This window comes from Larus michahellis, chromosome 21, assembly GCF_964199755.1.
Source record: "Larus michahellis chromosome 21, bLarMic1.1, whole genome shotgun sequence".
NCBI classification, from domain to species: domain Eukaryota; kingdom Metazoa; phylum Chordata; class Aves; order Charadriiformes; family Laridae; genus Larus; species Larus michahellis.
In genome coordinates, this window is record NC_133916.1 from 1115638 (window position 1) to 1143348 (window position 27711).

Genomic DNA, 27711 nt, shown 5'->3' on the forward strand with positions numbered 1-27711 from the left:
CCAGGTACCACGTTACCAGGGTGCTGGATGGCACAGGGCTTCCAACCCTGTCCCTGCCCCTTGGGAAGCAGGACCCCGCCTTGACACTGCTGCAGGAGACACAGAGTTGGCAGCTAGCCCTCGGCTCACACCAACAAGCTCCTGGCAATTAAAGAAATTAAACTACGGCGAGTGCTAACGAACCTGCTGCCTTCTGATGGGGTGGGGCAACAGGTTTGCAGGAAAGGGCGAGATGTTCTCCTGGGGCACCGGACGTGCTCTGCCCAGCCGGGCTGCCCTGGGACATCTCCTGAGAGAGAGGAGGGGTGTTGGGGGAGTCCCAGTACATTCCTGGGGTCAGCACGCAGGGATTGCAGGGATAGGTCTGGGCCAGAAAATGAGGCCGATGATGGAAGCAAACACTGTGGACCTGGCAGTCACCCCACAGAGTCCTGTTAGCCATCCCTGCTGCTCATTTAGCCTGTTTGGTAGCTGTTGGCGGGGGGAGGAAGAGAATTAATAAGCCACAGGGAGAAGGATTGCGGGTTGTGACCATCCCCCTGCCCAGCCGTCCAGGAGCGTGAATCAGAGCTGGATGTAAGAAATGCAAGATAAAGCCATTTTACTCCATATGGAAAGACTCCGCTGTCAGTGCGCCAAGACGCTGGTAACCGAATCGCACACTGCGGGGTGCAAGCTGGGAACCCGCCGGACTCAGCGAGGTTTGCACTGGGCTCGGGGTCTCGGGTCTCCCCTCAGGCCGGCAGCCTGCCTGTGGCAGGCTCTAGGTGCCAGAGTGGAGGATTTGCAAGGAAAATACCAGCAAAAAAACTGATGCCTGGGCTGATTCATTCATAAACGCAGCTGGGAGCATGGGCTGAGGCAGTGCGGTGGGAGAAGAATGTATCTGTGCAAGGGTTTGTGAAGCCGGGGAGCTCGGCTGGGCTGGAGGAATCTCACGGCCCCGGGAGAATGGTTTTTATTGCAGAGTTTATTAGTGTATTTTTCAATGTGCTGGAAGGAATTGAGCAACCAGTTAAAAATGTTTCAGAGCCTGGGGAAATTCGTTGCAGCTACTGTGTACTAGGAGCCCACCTTAATGACTCAGAAACACCGCGAGGTCTTTTATAGCAAATTCCTGCTTGCCATTAAAATCTTTACTGGGTCACCAAGAGTCCTTCCCGAGTCTGATCTTCTGAAACAAGACCGGTTGGGTCATGGTGGGGCAAGGAAATGTGTGTGTGAGTGTCACGCTCATGCCGAGCATATGGACACAGTCGCAGATGGCGCATCCGTGCAAGCCCAGCATGCTCCTGCCGGTGTTGGTGTCGGCTGCTGCCATCCTCGTGCCTGCACACGTACACGTGGGCAAGCGTGCACGGTCGCAGGCACAGGCCTGCACATGCACACACGCACCTTTCTGCAGGCAGAGAGGGTTTTGCTGCCATGTGGCCCGCACATGAGCGTACGCATGATGCAAGCAAGCGCTCGGGCGGCACACACACACACGCGGGTTTCTGTGCCAGGGCACATGGGGCACACGTGTCCCATGGACGCGGCTCTGCCTGGCTTCAGCGGGAGCTGTTGGCCACATGCTCCTTTGAAATGAGCTGTCACGAGCCGTTTGGAGTTGATGATTTCCTCATTCCTTGACGTACTTGGCCACGTCGGCAGCGCCCCGTCGTGCAGGCGGAGGAGCTGCCACTGCTCACTCTTGGAAGTGATGGGAAGGGCTGGACGTGAGCACAACCTGGAGCTGCCCGGTCTCCTCTGGCCCTGGCTCTGTGGTGCCTGGCACAGCCAGACCCACAGCACCTTGCCCTGAGCACAGCTCTCTCCTTCCTCCTCCTCCTCTTCCTCCTCTTTGGCTGCCTCCAGTCCTGCATCCCGCCTCACTGATGCTCCTTCTCTCGGCAATGGTACCTGCTGCTTCCCTGGTTGTGCAGGGCAGGAGGCGGGTGCAACGGGCAGCGCGTGAGCCGGGCACCCACAGTGCTAGGTGGCTGCGCCTGATCCTCCGTGGTGTAGCAGGCAGTGCTGCCCCATGTCTGACACAGACGCAGGCGATGGAGGCTGTGCGGGAGAGCGCTTGCAGACGATGGGGTGGTCAGGGGTGGGCTAGGGCTTCAGTGCCTCAGTTTCCCCCTGTGTGAAGTGGAGCCATATTGTGCTCAGTTAAGAAAGGAGCAGCAGTGCGGATAGGGGGGAGGAGAGCTGTGCAAGCATGACTGCAGGCAAGGACAGGACAGAGTCTGGCAAGGGCATGTTAGACCCAGCCTGGAAAAGAGGAGAGCGACTCAGGCGGTGGGGCCTGGTGGCCTCCCTGCACAGGGCTTGGGGACAGTGGCAGCATCTCGGGGCTGCCTTCCTCTGCGTGGCAGGGACAGGGGAGCACATGGCCAGAGCCAGCGTCCCCTTCCCTCTGTGACGGCAGGACAGAGCCTGTGAGAGCAGCGGGGAGCTGTGGACAGGGCTGCGGGCCAGCCTGGAGCTGGGGCGGAGGGGACGGATGGACCCCGAGCCTGCAGCCTAGTCAGAGTGGGGAACACTGGGGGACACGTCCCAGCCGTTGCTGCCGGGGCAATGAGCCTGGCTGAGGCAGGGTGTCTCAGTGACCCTGCCACGGCACGGGCTGAGCCGTCCCTGCTGCTCCCCGCTCCAGCAGCTGGAAACATCTGCTGCGGGAAGCTTGCTAAATCGATGCGGGGAGGAATCCAGCGCACTCCTGCTGTTCCCACACTCCAGCCTCTCCCAGCGGCTCCAGTTTCGGCTCAGCTCTGGCATGCTGTGGCTCAGTCAGCCCCCGGCCCCTCGCTGCACCTGGAGAACAGGCTGCGGGGGGCCCGTTGTCACTGCCCCGGCCCAGCACAGCGGGGACAGGCAGTGGCACTTCAGTGCTGGCAGCAATGCAGCCAGCGGGACGTGTGCCGGAGGTGGGCAAGCAGCTCCTCGAGTCCCAGTTTGGCCCTTTCCCAGGTGAGAGCTGCTGTTTTTCCTGGGGCATCTCCAGTGGTTAGAGCGACCTGGACTGTCACCTAAATACTGGGGGCTAGGGGAGCAACTGTGCCAGGCACGGATGGCCGACGGTGCCACAGGTGAAGCTGGGGATGGGGGTCAGTGCCATCGCCTTGAAACGCCAGGGCTGAAGCACCCTCCTGCCCTCCGCTGGGCACCCAAGCCCTGGATGCTGCTTCTTACCTTGGGTGCCCTGGGGGTCCTTGCTGTGTGGGGTGCCCCAGCAGCAGCAGCAGTGCAGGGGAGGTGGCACCTGTTTGCCAGCCCCTCTGTCAGGGTGACTGGGGACACAGCAAGTGCTCACCCCAGCCCTGGGGGGGCTGGGGGTGGCTGTAGCAGCCCCGCTGGCAGCGGCGCCCAGGGAGGAGGCAGTGCCAGGCCCAAGTGATGGCTTCGTGCCCAGGGGATGGCTGCGGGTGGCCGTGGGGGAGGCAGATGGGGTGTTTCTGGGAGGGAGCCGTGCCCGGGAAGAGCACGCTGATGGGCTGGCAGGGGGGTGGGAGCCGCTGGTGGCACCAGGGAACAATGGTGGCTCTTCCATCCCATCCTGCTCCGTCCTGCCCCAGCCTACAGGGACGTGGTGCTGCCGGGTGTGTGTGTGTGTGCTGCCTTCTCCGGCGGCGGGAGCTGGGCTCAGGGTGGACGGCACCCACTGGACATGGCCAGGGTGAAGGAGCTGAGGGTGCCAAGTCCTTCCCTGCATGGACCCACCTGGGGACACTGATGTGTGTTTTATTGCTCTTCCCTAAGGCTTGGATGTGCCTCCCCTCCAAAATCTTCCATTGCCCTACAGACTGCACGGGTGGCAGCAATGGGCTTGGCCTCACGTTTCTGCCCTGCCATTTCAAGCCTGAAAATTCATCTTTCCTGGCAGCCCAAGGGCAGGACCCGGCAGCTTTGAGGTGCCCCTTGATCTGCCAACACGGCTCTTTCTGCCTGCCCCACCACAGGGACACAGAGTCCCCTTGGCCCCAGCCACAGGGCAGGATTGGTGCCGGCCTCCTGCACGAAGGGCTCCTTGAGACTCCTCTGCACCCCAGCTCTGTGTGTGCAGCCCCCTCTGCTCCATCCCTCCATCCCTCTGCCCTTCTGCCTGCACATCCCTATCCTCATCCCCGCTCCTGATCCCACTGCAGCTCTGGAGGCCCTGGGGCAGACCCTCTTTGATGGCATGATGCCTTTGATTAACTCTTTCAACGTGCACAGGCCACAGCAAAGATTTACTACCGAGTTCATGATGTGCCTCCTGCTAAGCCTTGTTCTGGGAGCTGGACCAGGGCAGTTGGACACACGCAGGGCTGGGCATCCTCCTTACGTGATGGCGTGTGCTGGCCGTGTTGGGTGCCCTGTGGGCTCACCAGCCCCCTTACCCTCATCTACAATCAGCTTTAACCTGCTTGATTTCACCTGTCTCATTGGGGCTGTTACTGCTCGTCACCACCTTCCAGGGTCATGCGTAAATTAGAGCCGCTTCACCGGTTTGAGGTGCTCCTGCCCAGGCCGGTGAGTGAGCAGAGCCCGGGGATAGCGCAGCATCACCCTTGGGTGCTGCCTGCGGCGTGTCCGGTGGCGCGGTTGGTGTGTGATGGGGACGATGGGACACGAGCCCTGCTCGTGCGCCAGGCTCTTGGCTGTGCCATTGTGGGGAGTCTGCTGGGGTGCGTGCTGGCGGTGTCCCCCCGGTCCCCGCCACCCGTCCAGCTTACACGGTGCTGTTGCAAATCCCAAAGTGCTAGTTGCCACGTTACATTAGGAGGAGCCACATCCAGCATCCTTGGCACCCACTGTCACTGCAGTTCAATGGCAAGCTGCAGCTGAAAAGCTTGAAATCGGGGATCAAAGCCGCAGTGGCACGGCTGTTAGCCGCCGGGGAGGCACACGAGCGGGTCAGGGGCGCGGGGGCTGGAGCTGTGGCCCCGAGCCCAGCAGCGCTGCCAGGGCTGTGCCAGGAGTGACCCCCCTCCTCTGTGTGTGTGTGTCCATACATGTGTGTGTGCGCACGTGTGTGGGTGTCTCCGGGGCTGTGTGGCTGTGTGTGTGTTTGCAGGTGTGCACGCACACGTGGATGTACATGCATGTGTGTGCACAAGTGGTTGTGGGGTGGGTATACGCGTGTGCACACGTGCAGGTTGGGGGTTGCACATCTGTGCGTGTGCGTGCACGCCCGTGCCGTGGGTGTGCACACCCGGAGAAGCCCCAGGGCAACCTGAGCTCGGGAGTTTCCAGCCCTGAGCCATGCCCGTGGGAGAAGGTCAGTCCCACTGACTGCTCCAGCCCCCAGCAGAAGCAGCCACCTCTCCTCGGGCAGGGGTGGGAGCCTCGGCTTGCACCACTCCCTGACATCTCCTTGGCTCCTGCCGGCTCCACGCTGAGTGGTGCTGCTGCGGAGCACCCCCGGGGCCTTGGGGACGCGGGGCCAGGTTTGGGGATGTTCTTCCAGGACAGCTGCACCTGCACAGCCCCATGGAGAAGGGTAACAGTGCTTTGGGATTGCCTGACTGTAGCTGGCCTCCTGTCACCTGTGTGGGTCTTGTGGCCCCACTTGCCGCTGCCCAGCTCATCCTTTCTGGAGCAGACATCCCCATCCCAGCTGCAGCACCCTTGGGGGTGGCATTTTGTGGTGGTGCAGCTCCAGCCCAGTGCCAGCCCTGCCCTGTCCCCTCCCAGCGGGCAGAGCGAGAGCTGGGGGCCACAGCCGTGGGCAGAGGGGTGTGGGAAGGGGCTGGGGGGCACAGCTGTCGGCAGAGAGGTGCCGGAGACATTCGTCCCTTTAAAGCTGCCGCCTTGTCTCTCCACAGACCCCGAGTCCCAGAGGAAGAGGACAGTGCAGAATGTGCTGGACCTTCGGCAGAACCTGGAGGAGACGATGTCCAGCCTGAGGGGCTCTCAGGTGTCTCACAGGTGAGGACCCGACACCGGACCCCCACCACTCCTTCCCCACAACCAGTGTCCTTCCTGGGGTGGCAAGGGAGGCCAGGGTGGCCGGCAGGTAGCTCTGCTCCGAGTGAGGGCCTTGTGGGTGGGAGGGAGGCGGCTGTGAGGACCTGGGGACCCTGTGTACAGTGGCTTGGAGAGATGCCCCCAGTTCCATGGGGTGTTGTGCGTGGGGCTGTGGCAGAGTCCTGTCCCTGGCAGTGCTCTGGGCCCAACACTGCCTCGCGTGCCCTGGAACAGTGGGGATGGGTGGTGGTGGCACAAGGGGGAGCTGGTTGCCCCGAGACTCCAGGCAGGGGGTAAGGTCTGTTCCCAGTGATCGGGTTGTCCCCATATGGGCAACCAGAGGTGAAAGTGTCCCCTGTGCCTGCCCAGGTTTGGACCACAGGCTCCATCTCCATCCGTGAATCAGTTTCTCTCTGTATAGAGGTGATGATGGAGGAACCCTCAGAGAGACCTGACCGAATGCCTGGCAGCCCATGGGCAGAGGTGGGGTGCCCTGCCCAGACCGGGGCTGGCAGCACCCCAGGGTTGCAGCTGGGGCTGGGGCGATGGCGGGGCTGGGGCCAGGGGGACCGCCTGGGTAGTGAACCAGAGCAGAGTGTCTACCCGTGTTCAGAGGTCTCTCTGACACCTGCCTGGGACTGCCTGTGCCCCCCGCCCCGGGTCTCTCATTTGAGACCACTGCAGGGTTACTGCTCTGCTCTGGGTGTGCTCAGGGACTGTGCGGCAGCTCCAGCCTCCTGCCTGGGTCCCTGCTGGGGCCGGGGGCAGTGGGTGGGGAGGGGGCTTCTCCCCAGGGCACCCTCCGAGCTCCCACCCTGCTGGTGCAGCCGCCTTAAGAAGCCTGGGCTTTGCAGAAAGGCTGTGTTGGGTGTGAGCCAGTCGGGAAAGCCGAGGATGCAGCGAACATCCTTCTCCTGGTGTTTGTTGCCACCTCGCGGTCTCCCTCTATCCTCCTTTTTATGTTGGAAGGGACAAAAAGCAGCAGCTTCTTCCTCCCTCCCCTTCACCCCCCACTCATCGTTCCAGACCTTCCCCCTGTCGCCTGTCGATCAGCTTTGTCCAGGACGAAGCAGCACGCTCGATTCAGCTTTTCTTAACCCAGAAGTTCTTCTAGACCTTGCTTGTCCTTGCTGCACTTTCTGAATCTTTTCCAAGCCGGAGGTTAGCAGAGCACTGGGGCAGTGGGATTTGCACGGGGTCACAGCAATATTCCTGGAGCTGATGATCTCCTGGAATTATCCATTACAGCTCTGCCATCCCTTTGCTCAGCACAGGAGCTGGTTTGCAGCCTCGTGCTGTTCACTTGGCGTTTGCTTTATGTTTGCTCGGCATTTGCTTTGCTTTCATCTGTGTCAAACTTCACCCGCCGCCTTCTCGCCCCAGCGCTCAGCTCACATCCTCTGTGAGCCCCGGTCTTAGGGAAATAGGACAAGGATATTAAGGGTGATTAAATTAGCATTGCAAGTGGGTTTTGACTCTTCTCTATCACTGCCTTTTCTTGAGTTATGAGTACACCGTGTGGCAGAGGCCTCAGCCAGATCCCTGCCACGGAAAAAAAGGACTATTGATAGCCCAGGGATGCAAACCCCTGCGTTCTGTCCCGTAAGCAGTTCTTAAATACCTGAGGATCTTCCCTCTTATCCCATGGCAGCTGAGTTTATTTGGAAGCTTAGTCTGCCTCCGAGGTGAGGGCACTCATCCACCACCTTATGGCAGCCTGCAGCAGCCTCACAGCCCTGCATCCCTCCAGGAGCACCACCCCAGTTGTGAGCTGGATTTTCCTTTACCAAAGCTGTGTCAGCTCTTCCCCGGTATGTTGTAATTACACATGTACCCACTAATTCTGCTCTTGGGAAAGCTTCCTACAAGCCTGTCCAATACGGATGTCATCCATGGTCCTCTGGATGTGCCCCGTATCACCAGTGTCCCTGAAGCTGCTTCGGACTCTCTCTTTATTCCTTCCACAAATTATTCCTCAAACTTCTCTTGTTCTCCTCACTGTGATCTTCCATCCAGCAGCCGGGGGCTCAGCCTTTGCTGTTTCCTCCCGAGGACACAACTTCATTCCTGAAAGACGTCACCGTACTTCTGGCAGCCTTTGCACCCGGCTGCAGGGTCAGACGAGCTTCCTTGGGGTCTTGCTTTAGTCCCACTTGGAGACGTGGTTTGCATCTGCTCCGAGCTGCCGGCAGAACATCCTTAAATACCCTTTGTGCTGCCGACAAAAACTAAACCCTTTTAGCTGCCCCTTTTAGTTCCGCTTTAACAAACTTCCTAGTTTTTTATGTAGTTCCCTGTTTTAAATTCAATACTGCAGACAGGGTTTGGCTTTTGGTGCTCCTGCAGGAACGTTTAATCCAAGCTAGGGAATAGCTCACTGATAGTAATGTTTGGAGCCAAGTTGAGGGCTGTGGGTTCCCAAATAGCTGCTCCAAGAAGTAATCATTTTTGGTGTCTAAATTTAGTCTCAGCATCACTCCCTGACATGCCGTTTGCCCAAAATACACCCCAGGGGTGAGGGGAGTAACTGAACTCCCCGTTCCTGATGCACTGGCAGGCTCTGGGCTGGCTGGAGAGCAGTGCACTTGCAGGCAGCCCCATGGGGACAGGCAGCCCTGGGTCGGGGTGTCCCCTCCTGCCCAGACATGGAGGTTCTCTCTGCAGGGGTTTGGCCTGAGATGCTGATGCAGGGACCTGGTCCGTGGTTTGCCCCTTGACATCCAGCCTCTGCTCCCCGGCATGGCCTGCTGCCATGCCCCCTGGGATCGGTGTGCCGCCACCACCCCAATTTGTCATATCCCAGATCTGGGGCAATATCGGGGTGCAGGCGTTGAAATGCTGGTGGGAAGGTGGCTGAGGGAGAGCAGTCCAGGCACAGGGGAGCGTGTCTGGGCTTTCCGCTAAAGGCTCCCTATTAAGTGGGGTTCAGCACGGCTCAGACTGGGGCCGGGACCAGTCTCCAGAGAGGTATGGACGTCTCTCCTGTGGTGTGTTTGCAGCCAGCCCGGGTGGCATCCCCAGCTCCTGCACTGAGGTGGCCGTGCAGGGAGCATTGCCTTTGTGGGGCGGTTGGGGCTGTAGGGAGGCACAGACCCCCCATTGCACCCCACGTCCTGCTCCACAGTCCCTGGGGAGAAACAGGCACCACCAGACACCGGTGGGTGCAGGTGGTGTGGATGTCCCAGTGGGTCCTGGAGTGTGGGATGCTGTGATGGCACCAGGCAGGGCAGGAGGGGACCGTCCCCTATCATCTGAGACACAGGGGGTCCAGGACAGACAGCGTCCCTCTGCCCACACTCCTGGGGGCCTCTCACCTTACCTGGGTGTCTCAAAATGGGCAGGTTTGTTTTCTGAGAACTTGCAGCCCTGGTTCTGTCTGGGTGAGGCACAGCACAGACCTCCGCTTCCAACCCTGCCCTGCCCTAACCCTGCCCTGCACCCCGTCCTCGCAGCTCCCTGGAGATGACCTGCTACGACAGCGATGAAGCCAATGCCCGGAGCGTCTCCAGCCTGTCCAACCGCTCCTCCCCGCTGTCCTGGCGCTACGGCCAGTCCAGCCCGCGCCTGCAGGCAGGGGACGCGCCTTCAGTTGGGGGGACCTGCCGCTCCGAGGGTACCCCCAGCTGGTACATGCACGGCGAGCGGGCACACTACTCGCACACCATGCCCATGCGCAGCCCCAGCAAGCTGAGCCACATCTCCCGCCTGGAGCTGGTGGAGGCACTGGACACTGATGACGTGGAGCTGAAGTCAGGCTACATGAGCGACAGCGATCTGATGGGGAAAACGCTGACAGAGGATGATGACATCACCACGGGGTAAGTGCCCGCGCCGGGGCTTGTGCCCAAACCAGGGGCCTCCTGGAGGTTTCACCACCTCCTGTTCGGCTGGGAGCAGAGGAGCACTGGGCGCAGCAGGGGTGGATGGAGGAGCACATAGATGATGGCCAGTCTGGCTGGGTGGATTGTGTCCCTGCATCCCAGGAGATGTTTTCCCTGTGGTGAGGCAGTGTAGCCCTTGCGGTGCTGGTGACATTGGGCCAGTGGGCGTTGCTTGGGGCCAGTGAGCCCCCGAGCTGGGGTGTGCTGCTCTCCTGGCATGTGGGAAGTGTCCGGCTTGATGTGGGTGTTCCCAGAGCAAGGGGCTGAGAGGCGCGTGGTGTGTGGCTGCAGGAGCCCTGGGCCAGAGCCCTGCTGGGGTGAATACTGCTGCTTTCAGAAGCGCTCTCCCAGTCTACACCAGTGGGTCTGAGCTGCTGTCTCTGACCCTGACACTGTGGGGGTGTCCTGTGTCCTGCCAGGACTGCTGGTGGCCCGTGGTGGGACAGGCTGGGTCAGATCTCAGCCCCCCAGCAAGAACGGGGCTCCGAGGTGTCATTGCTGATGGGTGGCACCGTGATGGAGAAGGGTGCACTGCTGAGTGGGGTCCCCTCCTGTCGGCCTCTGTTCTCCACCTGCAGGGCCAGGGGCATCTCCTGCCGAGTGGGCACAGCGCAGCACGCCCAGGGCTTGCATTTTCTTTCCAGATGTGTCCAGCTCCTGCTGCGCTGTTGAGGTGCCCCTGGCTCTGGCGAGGGTCCAGGATTTCAGCATGTTGGAGGTTTCCTGTTTCAGCACAGGAGAAAATAAATAACTCCGGCATATGAGTTGTCCCAGAGCAGGAGGAGGTATTTGGCCTCCTGACAGTGCTGCTTGGGCCCTCCTGGGGCGACCATAGTCACGTCAGCTCGTTGCAGAGCAGAACACAGCCTGTGGCTTCACACCCATCCTGGGGGCCAGCGCTCCTGAGGTGTGTCCTGGAGGTGCCTTTGACAGCTAGAGGGACACACACTGAGGGGTGCCTGTGCTGGCCTCTGCCCCTGTGATGCTCCAGCGTGCTCCCCGCGGGCAGGCGGGATGGCCATGGGGGGCTGCCCAGTGCTTGGAAACAGGGTGCCTTGTGCTGGCTCAGCGTGGACCTGTCCTGGGGACTGTAACCCATCACTTGGTAGCCAGAGGTGGCATGTCATCACCTTCTGCCACCAGTGACCAGACTGTGGAGCCTCATGGTTGACAGGGTGGCTTTGGGGTGCCCTGGATGGCTGGGGCCACAGTGGGTCTGGCTATAGGGGGTGAAGGGCTCCACTGCTCCCTCTCTTCTTCCTCGTCTTGTCTCAGAGCTGCTCGTGCAGATGGATAACCTTGGGGAGCCCTTGGCTGTGGAGGCAGTGCTGGGAAGGGTGAGCCGGAGCATCGCTTTGTCTCCATCAGCCACTGAGTGGGGCAGAGTGCGGGCAGGGGGAGCCCTGGGGGGACCTTCCCCGGGCTCAGCCTGCTGCCCTGGCAGCGTCCGCTTCTCCCCCTGGGAAGGGCCAAGCCTTGGGGATGGAGCCCGGCATGGCTGAGCCTCCCGCGAGGCCCTCACAGCCCTGCAGTCCCCTGGTGTGGGTGAAGCTTTCAGTGCCATGGCACTGCCACAGCCGGTTGCTGCAGTCCCTGTTCTTGCGCAGGGTTCCCAGCGTGATACCCTGGATGTGCCCCGAGAGAAGTGCCCCGTGTCCTGCCAGTGGGTGCAGAGAGGGGCTGGTGCCCTGTACGAGGTACCCCTCCCCAGGGATGGGGGACGCTGGGGTGCCCTGCCCAGGAGCCTGAGCCAGGGCAGGGGAGCAGGGGCATCCCCTCCTTCCCCGAGCTGGCCAGGGCGAGGAGCCACCTTGCTGTCCAGGAACACTCATCCCGCACAGCCCCTCAACCAGCACAGCCCCTCATCCACGCAGCCCCTCATCCCGCACACAGCCCCTCATCCACGCAGCCCCTCATCCCTCACACAGCCCCTCATCCATGCAGCCCCTCATCCACGCAGCCCCTCATCCCACACACAGCCCCTCATCCACGCAGCCCCTCATCCCGCACGCAGCGCCTTGTCCACGCAGCCCCTCATCCACGCAGCCCCTCGTCCCGCACACAGCCCCTCATCCACGCAGCCCCTCATCCACGCAGCCCCTCATCCCGCACGCAGCCCCTCATCCCGCACGCAGCCCCTTAACCAGCACAGCCCCTCCTCCACGCAGCCCCTCATCCACGCAGCCCCTCATCCAGCCTCCTCGGTTGGCTCTGACCTAGAAAGCAAATACCGCCCCAGGCCCCATCTCCCCGTGCTGCTAATGCACCGGGCAGGAGCCGAGTGCTGCAGATGGGGCCATCAGCCCCCGAGCCCGGGCCAGCGGGCCAGCGCCTCCCTGCACCGCACCGGCGCACAGCCAGGCTTGTAGGGCAGTAGGTCAGAGCCAGCTCGGAGGATGCAGCGGCACTTCCCCCTCGCAGACGTGCGGTGCCGTGGGATAGGACCCGGCATCCCCATGGCTTGCTGAGGAAGCAGCCTAGAAGGAGAGAGGACCAAGGTAGGTGAGGCACGGCCAGGGCGTGGGGACTGTCCGTGGGGGTCTCGGGGTGAATCCGGGGGGGTGGTGGTTGGGGTTGAACCTAGCCGAGAGGGCAGTGGGGGTCCTGGGGCCAGCTCAGAGTGGGGTTGGTATGATGAGGTCTGATGGTGAGAGCAGGGATCGGCTGGGGACACCTCAGCCCCCAGAAGTGTTTCTGTATCAGCCAAACGTGCCAGCATCCTGGCTCCTTGCCCGGCTGTGCCCACCTGCTTGCAGCCACTGGGCCGGCACTTGCGGCTCCCATCCACCAGTATGACCTGCTGCCGGTATTGGGGGGTGGAAAGTGCCCTCCCTGTTTGGCAGCGAGGCCTTTCTTTTGTTCCCGGTGTCACTGTATCCTCCCATGCTCCACAGCAGGGCAGCCCTCGGCTGGTGCGGACCCGGCACAACCAGGGCAGCCCCACCGAGATGTCCCCCTGCTGCTGCCGGCACCGTGGTGTTTGAAGTGCCTGGGGCAGGTTAACACAGCAGCATTCACTGGGATGGTGCTGCTCTCCTGCCCTGTCCTGCCTGTCCTTGGGGTCTGGGCAGGGCGCAGGCAGGGGCAGCACGAACCCCTCGGCTGTTTCCACTGGGAAATCTTCGCTCCCTTCCTTGGCCGCTGTCGAGTCGAGACCACTGGCACCACTCAGCATGCTGCTCGCTGTTCCCTGCCCCTGATGCCAGTTGCCAGAGGGGTGAGGTGCTGCCGGTGATATTTTCCCACCCTGGCCAGGCTGGGGATATTTCCCAGACCCTGGAGGTCACCCCAATGAGGTCACCCCACTGGAAGGTCTACCAATATGCGGCCACCCACTGCCGAGGGACCTCCACGCCTGTACGGCCACAGCACGGTGCTGGGGCCATGATGCAGCAGCGCGGGCGCCTTCGTGTGCAGACCTGCGCGTGAATCAGGCAGCAGTGGAGGAGGCAGAGAGCGGGGATGTTCAAGCCAGGTTTTGCCCAGTTTTGTCTCAGCCACGTCCTGCATGTCCAAGCGGTGCCATCTCCTCCACGTGGAGCTGCCGTTCCCTGGCAGCGCAGTGCGGCTGCGTGTTGGTGCTTCCCCCCGTGCAGTGTGTGCTCGGGGACCTGATGTGAGCGGCTCTGGCGGGCGCTGGGTGCTGGCGCAGGAGCGGGTGAGTGTGCATTACCCCCGGGTGTTCCCTGGGGCCATCCGGGACGTGGTGAGGAGCGAGTGGGGTGCTGAGAGGCTTGGTGAGGAGCGAGTGGGGTGCTGAGAGGCTTCGCTGCGGTCAGGAGCTGGTGGGGTGCGCTGGCTCCCACACCCCAGCCCTGCCTGCCTGGGGCCATGGGGCTTCGCCCCTCCCACACAGGACAGGATCCTGGGCTGAGGGCATGACAAGAGTGTCAGCTCATCCCTGCTTTGCACCACTCTGCCCCGTCTCCTGGGCTCGGAGAGCGCCCTGCATGGTGTCCTTTCTGCCACTGTTCTTTTGTCAGGCCCTTTGTCAGCTGGTCCGTTCCCCAGTCGCTTCCCCGCAAACAGTGATGCTGCCATGAGGGCACTGGGGTGCTCTGGGTGTCCCTGGAGGGGTCCGTCGGGCCACCGCACCCATTGCTGAGGGCTCAGCAGGGTCTGAGCATCCTCCCGTGGTGCTCCTCATGCTGCGGGGCAGCGCAGGGCACTGGGTAGGGGTTGAAGGGACATTGCTGTGTAGCCTTGGCTGTGCCTCAGTTTCCCTCAGTCCATCCTGCTGGCTGCGAGTGGGTCAGGGCAGGGTGTACCTGGGTTGTGGCAGGGGACAGCTGCTCTCGGTGGGGTTTGCGGGGTGCGGGGGAGGAGGAGCACCTCTCCCTGGCTCTGGTATGTGAGGTGACGTATGGGGACACACAACCTCAGCTCAGCTGTGTGCCCCAGGATGGTGTTTGTGGGATGGGCCGCTCCTCAGATAAGGTCCCCAAGGACAAATTGGGACAACCTGGCTCCATCCTTGGAGCTGTCTAAATACCCTGAGGTGGCAGAGCCCCGCGGCTGGATTTGACCTTGGCAGAGTACACAGGGGGATGCTCAGGCTGGACTCATCCTGCCCCTCTGGCAGAGCATGGGTGCTGCTGGGCCCGATCCCGCCATCCCCATGCACCGGGCTGGGAGAGTGGGGAGGGGGCGAGCGGGGCTGGCTGCTGACTCGGCACCTTCTCACTGCGGTGGCTGCAGGAGCGCTGGGGGTCTGGGGGCGGCGTGGAGCCCAGGGCGTGCGGGCATCGCTTCGTAGCTGATTCCTGAGGCTGTGCTTGTGCCATGGGGCTTTCAATGTCCCAGGGAGGTGCTCGTGTGACTTCAGGACCGCTGTGATTTGGCGGTGTCGTTTTGGGCCTCGTTTTTTATTGGAGGTGGAAAGGGAGGTGGCGTTGCATCCCACTGCAGTGGTGGCAGCATCCGCACCCCCGACAGCCAGGTACTGCCCTGGCTCCATCGAGGCCATGAAATGGAGCCGTGGCAACAGCCTTTGGCATCGGGACCATGAGGCGGCATGCGCCTTGGGCATCGGCACATGTGTCCGGCTCAGGGATTGACATGTGTGTCCAGCTCACGGCACAGCCCGGGCACCGTCCCGTACCACCACGATGGTGCTGCTGGCGGCCGGGCGCTGCAGAGCCTGTGGTCCCCTCCGACAGGGCTGGGGGCTGCCAGCAGCATCTCCCCCAGGAGGGATGTTCTTGAGCTCGCACCCACCACACTCCGGCTGACCTGGCTCTGGCTTCCTCGCAGCTTCTTGAGCTTGCCGAAGCCCGGAGGCGGGAGCAGATGTTTGGCTCGGCTCCCCGAGAGCGACGGGGGAGCGGCCGCCCTCCTCTCATGCTCCGAGCAGGATTGGTGCTGGCTCTCCGATCCCTTCCCTCGAACGCCCCTCACTTGGTGTTGGCTGGTCTGGCCTGACCCGTCGCCGCCGTCCCGGCGAGCCCATGAAGTCATTTCTCAGCGGGGATGTCCCACAGGGCATGGCCGTGGCCCCGCACGTGGCCCGGCGTGTGTGCGGGGCCCCAGCCCAGCCGGCCGGGGGGAGCAGCTGGGGAAATGGTGTTGGATAAATATTTGCTGCGCTGTGCCACGTGCCAGGGCTCGGCGGGGTTCCTCCCTCCAGCTGGGGACGGGGGACGGTCCCAGAAAGGGGCCCCAGAGCCCCTCTGGGCACCGCCACCATGGAAGTGCCCTTCCCCTGCACCGTGTTCCGACTGGCTCCGTATTCTGGGGTTTGGCTCGAGGCACCCGGTGCTGACCCCCGGCCCCTGGGGGTGCTTGGGCCAGGCAGCTGCGGCAGCGGGGAAGAGGATCCCGGCGTTGTGGGGCTCAAGGGGTGCAGGGCACTGGGGGGCCAGCACACGCCCAGGATTTGGGAAGCTGCTGGCCTCTGTGGCTTGTTGGTGGGGCTGGATGCGGACACAGAGCAGAGCTGAGCCCAGGGCTGGACCTCACACACCCACGCACCCCGGTGAGAGCTGCTCGGGGGGATCTGCCCCCCAGACCCGGCCGCCCATCCACTTGCCACCTGGGAAGCTCAAGACCTGGCTTTGCTGCTTGCCACGTGCCACCTTGCTGCCTGCGAAGGGGCTCAGTCGCTGCGGGTGGAGGTGTCTGAGGCCACAGGCTTGTCCGGGACATGGGGAAAATAGGAATTTCGCAAGCAGGCTGAGTCACGCCGCTCCCCCACCCCGGCACTGCCCTGGGACTCTCTGACCTTCGCGCGCAGCCGCTGCAGCCTGCCGTGCCACCGCGGTGGCCCCGAGCAAGGCTTCATGTGGCACCGTTCCCAATACAGCTGGAGATCCCCGCACAGGGACACGTTTCCTCTGGGGTTTCCACTGCTCAGGGGTGTCAGAGGGGTGACTGTGTTGTCCCTCCGCATGGTGGGGCCGGCTGAGCTCAGCGGCCCTGCTGGCATGGTGGCCAGGCGTGTGGTTGGGGTCGGTGGCTGATCTCACTGCTGCGGGCGGGCGAGTGCTGGCTGACACCCCCACAGCATCGGCCTCGCTGCCTCGGGGAAATCAGACCCTGCTATTACTGCAGTCGGCAGCGCAGAGCTGGAGCGGAGGCGCAACCTGGCCACGGGCCCCCCCTCGCAGGGGCCACGCGCACTCTGGGTTCCTGTGAGGGAAGTCCCCTGCCCCCCCTTCAGGGACCTGGGGGGCCGGGGACCAGGGGCAGTGCTGCCTGGAGAACAGGGAACTAGACCAACTGCTGGGATGTGATGCTGATCCTCTTCTCCTGCTGGGTGAGCTCGGCCAAGTCAGACCCCCTTCCCTGCCTCAGTTTCCCCATCTGCAAGGTCTCTGCAGGCCCCTGTTCCTCTGAGCGTGGCATTGGTGAAGGGTGTCAGATCCTGGTCCCCAAAATGTGAGTGGGAAGCACCTGGGGTCAGGGCAGCCTGGGGGCTGGGGGTTCGGGGGTGTACCTGGGGTTTTTGGGGGGGTCATGGAGGGTATACAGGGGTTTAGGGGGGGTCTGTGGAGAATTTAGAGGAATCTGGGGGGTCCTAAGTGAGTCTGTGGGGTTCTCAAGGAGTATTGGGAGGCCAGGGGCTCTGGGGATCCTAAGGGAGTCTGGGAGAGGGTTATGGGTGTCGTGATGCCCTGAGGTGGTTCCTGAGGCGGATGTGAGGGGGAAGCGGAGCCAACCCTGCCCATGCCCGCGGGGAGTCCCCAACCCCCCCATCGTGATTTTTGAAGCTAATTGGTTTTTCTGCCCCATTAAGTGGGGGAGAAAGGGAGGGAGGGAAGAGCCCTGGCTGTGCCCGTGCTTTCCTCACTGGTCCTGCCAGAGCAGCACGAGGCTGTGATGGGCGATGCCAGTGGCACATCCCCAGAGCCCCCTCAGTGCCAGTGACCCACTGATGTGGGGCATGGAGACCCCCTGGTACAAGCTCCGTATTTCCTCCCCTGCAGACACCACGGCAGAGCAGGAGAAAAGAGCCAGGGCAGACTGAGAGGGGCTCGCTTCAATCCAGGGTGGACTTCAGGCAGGTCGTGGGGATTCGGCAGCATCAGCTTGGCAGGGACACGAGTGCCGGGAGCCCCGGCTCATGCCAGTGGGTCCGTCTGGCACACGGGTGTCTGTGCCGGGGCGAGATGGGTGAAGCAGGGAGACTTCGAACCCTCCGGCTCCAACAGGAACCGCTGCTGGGAACCGGGCTGGAGGTGCTCCTCTGCGGAGGGGTCTGTGCCAGTGCTGGTGCCGGTGGCTGCTGTGGCCGACAGCGATTCTCTGCCCGTCGTCTCACGCCAGTTCTGGTGAGGTTGAAGCTGCCTTTGCCGGGGGCCGCGGTGCTGGGCTGGCTTCCCCCACCACCCTGGGTGCCCTGAGTCCCCACATTTGGCACCCAGCGAAAGCCAGAGCTGCTCCTCCGATCACTGCCCCGGCCGGCCATGGTGGGGATGAGGCAGCTGGCCAGGAGAAGGGGAGGGAGGGGACGGCGTCCGGCATTGTGCCAGGTCTGAGGGACCGCAGGGATGTGATGCTGGACAGGCTGTGCCGCCGCACCCATTGGCACGCACCGACGTGGGGCCATCACCCCACAGCAGGGCTGGCTGCCTGCGGGAGGTACGGGGGCGGTGTCACCGCCGCCCTCCTCGCCGTTGGCTCCGGTCAAGAGCTGAGAGCTGCTGCGGGGATGGTGGGTGCAGGCAGGGTCTGATGTGTGGGGACGGGGACACCGGCACTGAAGTCATGCGTCCCTGGCCTTCCCTGCTGTGCCACACCGTGCCGCAGCACCTCGCCTTGCCGGGGCAAGCACCACGCAGCCGAGTGATGGGGCTGCGCATGGAGGAGGAAGCCAAGAGGCGTTGCCGTTGCCGACAAGGAAGGCTTGAGGAAGGAATTACTTATTTCCCAGCCCGAAGGGACTGGATCTCTTTTGCCAAGGCTGCAGTTAACCCTCTCTGCCCGTCGCAGCCGAACTGGCAAAGGTGTTCCCCGTGTCACCAGCAGCCTGGGATGCAGCTCCTGCTCTGATACAAGAGAGAGAAAAAAAAAGACAGAAATAGGCTTTTTGGTTGATAAAGTGCAGGGCGGTTTCGGCGCAGGTGCCCTCGCAGGAGCTGGGGCCCCTGGAAGCAGCCACCCCGGCACCCCGTGGGGCTGGGCAGGGGCAGAGCCCCCCATGGGACACACAGTGGGAGGTGGTGCCTTCGGGGGAGCTTGGGGGATGCTGGAGCCATTTTGCAGTCTGGAGCGGGGGGCATTGGTGCTGTCTGTGGGGACATGAATCGGGGTTTGGGGACTCTGGGGGGGGCCTTGAGCTGAGACTGGGGTGATGCTGGGCTGAGGGACACCAGGGACAGGGGTGGGGGTTCATGGGCTGGACTGGGGGGCACTGGAGCTGGATGTGGGGACGTGGCCGCGGGGCTCTGGGCTGGCGGGGGGGGAACACTGGGCACTGGCTGAGGCTGGGGGGATGGAGCTGAGGCTGGGTGACCCCGGGGACGGAGGTTGGCGCATCATGGGCTGGGCTGGGCTGGGGGGCACCGGAGCTGCCTATGGGGACATGGCTGGGGGGGGCACTGGGACCGGCGGGGCTGGCAACCGGGACCCCAGGCCCATCCCGGCGGGGGTCGGGGGCAGCGGCGGGGGGTGTCCGGGCCTTGCGGGGCCGCTGCCGCTTTAAGGCGCGGGCAGCGCGGGGCGGTCCCGCCGCCGCCGCCCCTCCCGCCCGCGCCCGGCGGGGCCGCGCTGCCGCGGGCAGCACCATGCTGCGGGCGGGGAGGCCGCGCCGCGCCCCGCGCCTGGCCAGCAGGTACCGAGCGGGGCGGCATCGGGCACGGGCACCGAACCGGTACCGGCACCGGGCGGGGCGGGCGGCCGGAGCCCGGCCCCGGCAGACAAAGCCCCGCGCCCCGGGGCCGCACCGCGGGCGATGCTTTGTCTCGGCCGCGTCGCGGGGGGGAAGGGGGGACCCGGGCAGCGCGGCCCCGCCCGGCACCGCAGCATCGGGGCGGCTCCTCCGGGCCGGCAGCGGGACGAGCCCCCTCCGCCCCGGCCCCCGCCCCGCACCTGCAGCGCGGGCGGGCCGAGCCTCCGCGGGGCTCTCGGGGCTCCGGTGCCCCCCGTCGGCGGAGCTGACCCCGCCGGGACGGGCTGTGGGGCGGCCGGGCGGCGTGCGCGAACGGGAGGGTCCGGAGCGGGGCGCGGCTGGGCCGGGAGCGGAGCATCCCCGCGCCGCCGCCATGGGTCGGGTCCATCCCCCGCTCCCCGCGGGCTGCAGCCGCCTCATCGAGTCGGGGTCGGGCTGTGCATCACCGGGACCTTTCCGGCTGGGGGGTGGGGGGGGCGGTCCGCACGCCCGGCCCGTGCCGGGGAGGACGGTCACGCTGCCGCAGCCCCCGCCTCGCCGCCGTCCTTGAGCATCCCTTCGCCGGGAGGCGTCGGGGACGGAGAGGCGAGGGGCTTGCGGGTGTCCCGGCGCATCGCTGCCTTCAGGGTGGGTTTGGTGCGGTGCCGGCTGAAGGGAGGTGGGGAATCGCTCTGTGTAAGATGGAGGGGCTGGAGCACAAAGCAGGGATTGAGTTTTGCCCCCAGCGTGACGCTGCAGCATGGCTGCCCCCTGTCTGGGGTCTGCGGGGGGCACTCAGGTGACTTTGGCCGGCCTAGACGGGGGTGCTTGTGTTCGGCTGTGCGCCGGGGGTCATTGCTGCCACGGTGCAGCCCGAGTTGAGGCTTTCCTTGATGTGCTCGGTACAGCATACCCATGCTGGCTTTGGGGACCCTTCTCGGGTGCGTGTGCCAGCCATGAGTTCCACAGGAGAGCCGGAGCCACCCCACAGTGGCCGTCTGGCTCCCAGGGCTTCAGTGCTTTTGGGACGTTACCTGCGACCTCTGTGCTGCCCTTCCTTGGCGTGGGGCTGCTAAGGAGGATCTGGGGTCAGCCCCTGGCCCTGTGCCTGTTTACTGGGACTCTCCATACGCCTGGGGCTGGGGCAGTGGAGATTCCAGCGTGGGACTGGGAGAGCGTTGAGAGTCCACGCTGCCAGGCCACTAAAGCCAAGCTGGAGGGAGCCAGTGTCACGTTTGGTCATGGCCATGTGCCCATGGGACACAGCTCCCCAAAGCCCTGCCTGGCTCCCGGTGATGCCAATGTGGGAGGAGAGCTTTGCTTCGTCCTCTGGGGTGGGGATTTCTGTCCTAGTGAGCAGGGGGTGGTGGTGGGAGATGCTTGGAGCCGGGCAGCCCAGCGGCACATCCCAGGTATGTGGTTGTAATTAATCCCTTCCTGGGCAGCAGTGCCTGCAGGGCTCTGTTCCAAAAATTGTCATGGGGATAAAAGGGACTGTGTCCGTCCTGGCGCTGTCCTGGCCCTGGGCAGACCCCGATGTCTGGGAAGAGCGGAGTACACGGGGCTGATTGGAGGGTGCTGGAGCTGCCTGCATTGCTCTGTCCCAGGGTTTGGGCATCCCAGAGGGGATCATGGTGGCTGTTACTTACGCCCTGGCACCCCGGTTAGTGGAGGTGCCCAGTGGGTTTCCTCTCCAATGCCAGGCCCACCCAGTCCTGTCCCCAGCTCAGCTAGGGTCCCAGTGCCACTTGGGTGACAGTAAGCAGCTTCACCAGCTGCTCAGGCTCCAGTGCTCGCTGAACTCCTCCTGCACCTCTGTGGCCCCAGCGTCAGGGAATGGACATCTCCAGGAAGGACCAGGTCTGGCCACAGCCCCTCAGCTCTGCTTCCCTCTCCTACGCCACTGCTTGTCCCCCCAGTTCCTTCCAGCCCCTTTGCAGCCTGTGGGGCCTCAATGACCTACTCAGCTGCTGACCTGAAAGGGGCCGTGCTCATCCTGCTGGAAAATGCTCCGTGCCCGTCTGTGCCGGATCACCGCAGGCAAAGCCCCGTGCTGCAGAGCCGGCCAGGCTCGTGGGGTGCGTAGACAGCTGCTGCCCCGGCACAGCAGTGACTGACGGCCCTGGAGATGGGCTTGTGCACGGTCTGCTGAGCCCCCGGCATGGAGCAGCGGCCCTGGCACAGCGGCGGTGCCCAGACCTGCTGCCTGTGCCCACCGCGGGTGCTGGAGAGGGTGGAGCAGGGTGCAGCTGGGCAGTGGGTAGGAACCGTCCGAGGAAGGGTGGATGCCGTGGGGTGGCTGTTTTGTTTGCTCCAGCCGGTCCTTGCCCTTTCCGGCAATCCTCCTGACCCTCTCAGCGGGGCAGGTTGCAGGGGGCTCAGTGCCAACCGCGGTGCTGCCAGCCCTGCCGGCATGGGTGCTGGCCTCCCCGTGCTGCACAGGTACCCTCCATCCTCAAAAAACCCCTGCGGGGGCCTTAACAGGGAGATGTATCACTGGGGCTCATGTGCCAGTGGGGCACCAAGCCTCTGCTGGGCTGGGCTACAGCCAGCCATGGCCACCGAGTGCTCGCTCCCTGCCACAGCCCCACAGTGGGTGCTACAGGGAGCTGAGGTTTGTGCCCCAGCAGCCCCCGGAGCAGGGAAATCCCACGGGTGGCAGGACGCGCTGGGCTGAGCAGGGGGGTCTGACGCTGGCTCTGCCTTTGCAGCTGGGATGAGAGCAGCTCCATCAGCAGCGGCCTCAGCGATGCCTCTGACAACCTCAGCTCGGAGGAGTTCAACGCCAGCTCCTCGCTCAACTCTCTGCCCTCCACCCCCAATGCTTCGCGCAGGAACTCGGCCATAGCGGTAGGTGCCCGTGGTGCCCGGACCCTTCCTGGCACCCATCCCGGCTCGGTGCCGCAGCCCCTGCAGGAGGGAGGGGTTGGAGGGTGCTGGCATGGGAAAACTGAAGCGTGGCCCAGGGTGTCTGGTGCATCCCTTTCCCCGCTGGCTGGTGCTCCCTGGGGATGGGTTTGGTGGCGTGCCAGGAGCACCCCTGACCCTGCTTTGCCTGCAGCTGCGCACAGACTCGGAGAAGCGCTCGCTGGCAGAGAGCGGGCTGAGCTGGTACGGTGAGGGTGAGGACAAGGCGCCCAAGAAGCTGGACTACGACAGCAGCAGCCTCAAGATGGAGCATGGCTCCTCCAAGTGGCGGCGGGAGCCCTCGGAGGGCGGCGAGGAGGGGCCCAAGGGTGGCGAGCTGAAGAAGCCCGTCAGCCTGGGCACCCCGGGCTCCCTCAAGAAGGGCAAGACGCCTCCAGTGGCTGTGACCTCCCCCATCACCCACACGGCCCAGAGCACCCTCAAAGTGGCAGGTGAGACGACTTGGGCAGGGTCCGGCTTCTCTGATGGGGAAAGGGTTGGGTGCATCTTCGTGGGCCTTCCCGAGCACATTGGCCATGGGACACCCTGTGGCTGCGCTTGGACCTGGCAGCTGGACATGGGCTGGAAGGGGTGGCAGGGCCGTGCATCCCTGCAGGCAGGTTGTGGGTCTGGCCCCACACTAAGCCCTGTTTGGCCAGGGCCGTGGCTGCCCCATGGCCTTGTGGCCACGCACTAGACTCAGGGCTGGCTGTGGCGGTGGCATGTCACCTTTGTCTCCATCGCATCCCTCCATCTCCGACACCATGTCTGATCTGGGCTATTTTGCACCCAAATGTCCCCAGAGCCTCCCAGGACACTAACCTGTCCTTCCCTGCCCACTAGGCAAGCCCGAGACCAAAGCCACTGACAAGAGCAAGCTGTCTGTGAAGGGCACAGGCCTGCAGCGCTCCTCCTCCGATGCCGGCCGGGACCGCATCGCCGATGCCAAGAAGCCACCCTCGGGTCTCACGCGCCCCTCGGGCTCCAGCTCCTTTGGCTATAAGAAACCGGCTCCTGCCACTGGCACAGCCACTGTCATGCAGGCTGGGGGCTCGGCCACGCTCGGCAAGATCCAGAAGAGCTCTGGCATCCCTGTCAAGCCCGTCAGCGGGAGGAAAACGAGCTTGGACGTCTCCAATGCAGCCGAGCCAGGCTTCCTGGCCCCGGGGGCTCGTTCGAACATCCAGTACCGCAGCCTGCCCCGGCCAGCCAAGTCCAGCTCCATGAGCGTGACCGGAGGCCGCGGCACAAACCGGCCGGTCAGCAGCAGCATCGATCCCAGCCTGCTGAGCACCAAGCAGGGCAGCATCTCAGTGTCGCGGCTCAAGGAGCCGTCCAAGATTGGCGCTGGCCGCGGCACGCCAGCCCCTGTGAACCAGACGGACCGCGAGAAGGAGAAGGCCAAGGCCAAGGCCGTGGCTCTTGACTCTGAGTGTGGGACACTGAAGAGTGTCAGCTCGCCTGAGAGCACCCCAAAAGCCCAGGCCAACCTCCCGCCAGCAGCCAAGGTGGCTGAGCTGCCCCCCACGCCTCTCAGGTATGATCCTTCCACCTCCAAGGGCAGCAGGTGCGCAGCACGGCTGTGCTCAGCACCCAGCCATGCCCAGCACTCGAGTCTCACCTGCTTCCTTACCTGTTTTCCCCCCTTCCAGAGCCGCTGCCAAGACCTACGTGAAGCCTCCCTCGCTGGCCAACTTGGACAAGGTCAACTCCAACAGCCTGGACCTGCCCTCCTCCAGCGAGCTGCAGCCCCCACACACTGCCAAGCTCCAGGACCTGCACCCGACCGGCGGGCACCTCGCGCCCTGCTTCAGCCCCAGTCCTGCCCCCATCCTCAACATCAACTCGGCCAGCTTCTCCCAGGGCCTGGAGCTCATGGGTGGCTTCAGCGTCCCCAAGGAGGGCAGGATGTACCCCAAGCTCTCAGGCCTGCACCGCAGCATGGAGTCCCTGCAGATGCCCATGAGCCTGCCCAGTGCCTTTTCTGGGGGCAGCACCACCACCCCCGCCCCTGCTCCCGCACCCCCGGCCAGCACAGAGGAGGAGGAAGAGGCAGGGGAGCTGGGCTGGAGTGGGAGCCCTCGGCTCTCACATCTGGACAGGTATGGCTGGAGGGAGGGCTTGGGGCTGCCGGGGCATCTCTGCAGGCTCAGGTCCCTTCCTGCCATCCTACCATGACCTTTGCCTGTTTCAGAGGCTCTTCCTGCTACGTTTCTGGGGAAAAGCTCCCCATCCCCACAGCTCAGCCCCCATGGCCTCTTCCCTTGTCTGTGCAGGGATGTCACTGATCTTTCCTTCCTTTCCAGTGCCAACCGCGACAGGAACACGCTGCCCAAGAAAGGGCTGAGGTAAAAGAGCCTGCATCACTTTTGGATGGCGCTGGGGAGGGAGGATGGGCATGTGGAGCTTTTGTGGGGCACTGCGGGGGACTCTCCATGGTGAGAGGCTGGGCTGCGGTGCAGTGGGCAGGAGCTGGGTTGGTGCCAGTCCACCTCACCGTCCTGGTCGCTGCTCCGCTGCTCAGGTACCAGCTCCACTCCCAGGAGGAGGCCAAGGAGCGGCGCCATTCACACGCCATCAGCAGTGGGCTACCCGAGTCGGACGACCAGCAGGACCTGCCCTCGCCTCCTGCTCTCCCTATGGCGCTGGTCGGGAAGGGTCCACTCACCAGCATCGGTCAGTGCCCTCCACCACCAGCCCCCTTCCGCTTGCGGCAAGCCCTGTCCCTCCTGCCCCCCGTGCTCCCCCTGTGACTCGCTGATGCTGCCCTGGGTGCTGCTTTTCTCCTCGATGCCACCAGCAGCCCTAACACCCAGCGCCTGGTGCCACTGAGGTGTTGGGTTGTGCCCAGGGGCCAGGGATGTCCATCACCTTGGTTTCAGGGTGTCTCATCCACCCTCAGGGCTCTCTGCCTGCGGCTCCCTGCCCCTCTGGGGGTGCCCAGCAGGGCAAGGGGTGAGCCCTGCCCTGCTCTTGCCAGGACCTACATGTTCCTGGAGGGTTTGGGCTGTCCAGGCGGATGGGTTGGGTCTGCCGGTGGAGGGCAGAGTGTGATAAGGTGCTCCCCTCCTGCACCCACAGGTGATGGGCTCTGGCATCGTGGTCCCCCCCTTGGTCCTGGAGTGATTAATTTGTTTCTCAGCCCTTGGTTACCTTGGCGCTGATGTCCAGGGCTTCCCAGTGTAAATCTGCGGTTTAGCTCTCCCCTCGTCTCCCCCTGCTTTGGGACCGTGATCCCTGCTTTCACTCCGCATCCCAGCTCTCGTGGATTGCTCCCAGCCCTGCTTCCCCGTCCTGATCCCAGGTCCCTGGCGTGACTCTGACCCTGCCTCTCCCCTGCCTTCTCCTTGCAGTGAGCCCCACTACTGCCGCAACCCCGCGGATCACCCGCTCCAACAGCATCCCCACCCACGACTCCACCTTCGAGCTGTACAGCACATCGCAGATGGGCAGCACCCTCTCCCTGGCCGACAAGCCCAAGGGCATGATCCGCTCGGGCTCCTTCCGGGACCCTGTGGACGATGGTGAGAGTGTGCTGCGCTCCTGCCCAGGCGAAGGAGGCTCCCTGGGGGGGACAGTGGGGCTCCCCACACAGTTGTCCCTTCCTCCTGGCGCTGCTGTCGTGCTGTTGAATGGGTTGGTGCATCAGCATCAGAGCAGGGCACAGCAGCCCCTAGGGCCTGGTGGAGCCTTCTGCGCTGGCATCTGCTCTGGGCCACAGCCCGCCCTGACCCTGGTGGGTGCCCAGTTATCCCTGTGTTGGCCCCAGCAGATTGTGGCACTGGGGAGGGGGGGAAACCAAGAAGCCAGAGAGGGTGGCAGAGCCCCCGGGCTCAGCCAGAGAGGAGGGTGCAGGTGGAGGGTGCTCCCCGCGCCTTGCTGCACTCCATGTGCCTGGGGAGGTCACCAGCCACATGCTGAGAACTGAGCAGTGCTGAGCAGCCACCGTCCCACCCTGTGACTCCCCTGGCTCCGCACAGAGCTCCCCGCACTGGGACCTCCGTCCCCTGCACCCTGCTATGCCCTGCACCTGCAGCCCCTGAGGATGCCGCTGGCTGGGGGCGCGCTGACACGCTGGGTTTTATTCTGTTGCAGTTCATGGATCGGTGCTGTCCCTGGCCTCCAGCGCGTCCTCCACCTACTCCTCCGTAAGAGCCGCCTTCGTGCTGTGCTGCTTTGTGCATGGCTGGGGGGGCCTGGGTGGGAACTGGGGGGGGGCTCTGTGCATGCCTCTGCCTTGTGCTGAGCCTGTCCGTGCCTCGCTGCCTTCCTGACTGCCCACCTCTGTCTGTCTGTCTCTCTCTGCTCTCGCGCCACCAGGCTGAGGAGAAGATGCAGTCTGAGGTGAGCCCGCACCTTCTGCTCGTCGCCCACCCCTGCCACCATGGCAAGGTGAGCACCTGGCCCCTCTCACTTCCTCTGCTCTCTCCCCACAGCAAATCCGCAAGCTGCGCCGCGAGCTGGAGTCCTCACAGGAGAAGGTGGCCACCCTGACGTCCCAGCTGTCTGCTAATGTGAGTCCCTGCAGGAGCCACTGCTTGCTGCAGGACACGCTGCTCTGTGTCCCCGCTGTGCGTTGGGCTGGCCTGTGCCCACGAGAGCCTTGATTTTTTTTTTCCCCTCTCCAGCCTCTCGCACCCCACACCTGGCAGTGGGTGCTCACCCAGCCATGGGTGCTTGTCCAGGCGTGGGTGCTCACCTGTTTCTCCACCTCTCCCAGGCCAACCTGGTGGCAGCTTTTGAGCAGAGCCTCGTGAGCATGACGTCCCGCCTGCGGCACTTGGCTGAGACCGCTGAGGAGAAGGTGGGTGCTGTTGGGGTGCTGAGCAGATATTGGGGGCACTGGTGGTGCAGGAGGGTGCTCGGACTGGGGGGTGCTGGACTTGGGTGAACCTGCTGTGGCACTGCCTGTCCCAGGGGTGCTCTTGGGGTGGTCTCTGCACCGTCAGAACACGCTCTGTGGCTCCCCCAGGACACGGAGCTGCTGGACCTGCGAGAGACCATTGACTTCCTGAAGAAGAAGAACTCGGAGGCCCAAGCTGTGATCCAGGGTGCCCTGAACGGTACGGATGTCACCCCCAAAGGTAAGGAAGGCATGGTGCTGCACCCCCCCAACCACAGGGATGCAACCCTTCCTGAGCTACTCGCCCAAACCCAGCTGGTCTGCTCCTGCCCGGGACTGGCACAGGGCCCCAGGGCACACCTCACTCACATCAGGTGCTCACCCGGGCAGCGGGGTCCCCCAGGCAGCAGCTCTTCCCCACCTGGGACCCCTGAGCATCTGAAGCCAGGGTCAGACAGCCAGGGCTGTCACTGCAGGAGGTCTTGGGGCTGGTGCCTCGGGGTGATGGGATGGTTGTCCTCCCGGGGACACCTCCTCACCGGGCCCTTTGCTGACAGCCGAGTTTTGGCTGCTGAGCTTGGCTTTGTTCCCATGAGTGCTGTTTCTAGCCCCCAAACCCCAATGTGAGTGCAAGGTGCTGGCAGGGAGGTGGCCTGGGACAGAAGCAGAACAGTGTGTGCTCTGGGCATCTCCCTGGGGTTTGAGGTCGCTGTCCCAAATAGCAGCACCTGTGCGGTCTCTGAGCCCCACGTCATCTTAACGGGGTGGCTCTGAGAGCTCAGAAGGTGTTTGGGTGGGAGAAGGGAAGGGGCGCAGGGAGGAGAGTGTGGGTGGCTCTG

At 63.8% G+C, this 27711-nt stretch overlaps 1 protein-coding gene across 6 annotated transcripts in view; it reads left to right on the forward strand.

Moving 5' to 3' along the window:
- NAV1 (neuron navigator 1) overlaps positions 1 to 27711 on the forward strand; it is a 78713-nt gene that overhangs the window by 40313 nt on the left and 10689 nt on the right. For 4 of the 6 annotated variants that reach the window (XM_074564175.1, XM_074564169.1, XM_074564170.1 and 1 more), the window contains 14 exons: positions 5793 to 5895; positions 9387 to 9752; positions 21834 to 21972; positions 22184 to 22481; positions 22873 to 23566; positions 23682 to 24131; positions 24336 to 24377; positions 24554 to 24705; positions 25383 to 25553; positions 26125 to 26177; positions 26350 to 26373; positions 26466 to 26543; positions 26750 to 26833; positions 27002 to 27113. In XM_074564175.1, coding sequence (XP_074420276.1) covers positions 5793 to 5895; positions 9387 to 9752; positions 21834 to 21972; positions 22184 to 22481; positions 22873 to 23566; positions 23682 to 24131; positions 24336 to 24377; positions 24554 to 24705; positions 25383 to 25553; positions 26125 to 26177; positions 26350 to 26373; positions 26466 to 26543; positions 26750 to 26833; positions 27002 to 27113 — 2766 coding nt within the window. Of the gene's footprint in view, positions 1 to 5792; positions 5896 to 9386; positions 9753 to 19000; positions 19087 to 21833; positions 21973 to 22183; positions 22482 to 22872; positions 23567 to 23681; positions 24132 to 24335; positions 24378 to 24553; positions 24706 to 25382; positions 25554 to 26124; positions 26178 to 26349; positions 26374 to 26465; positions 26544 to 26749; positions 26834 to 27001; positions 27114 to 27711 lie in introns of those variants that run through there. The other 2 variants (XM_074564172.1, XM_074564174.1) reach the window with 2 other exon arrangements.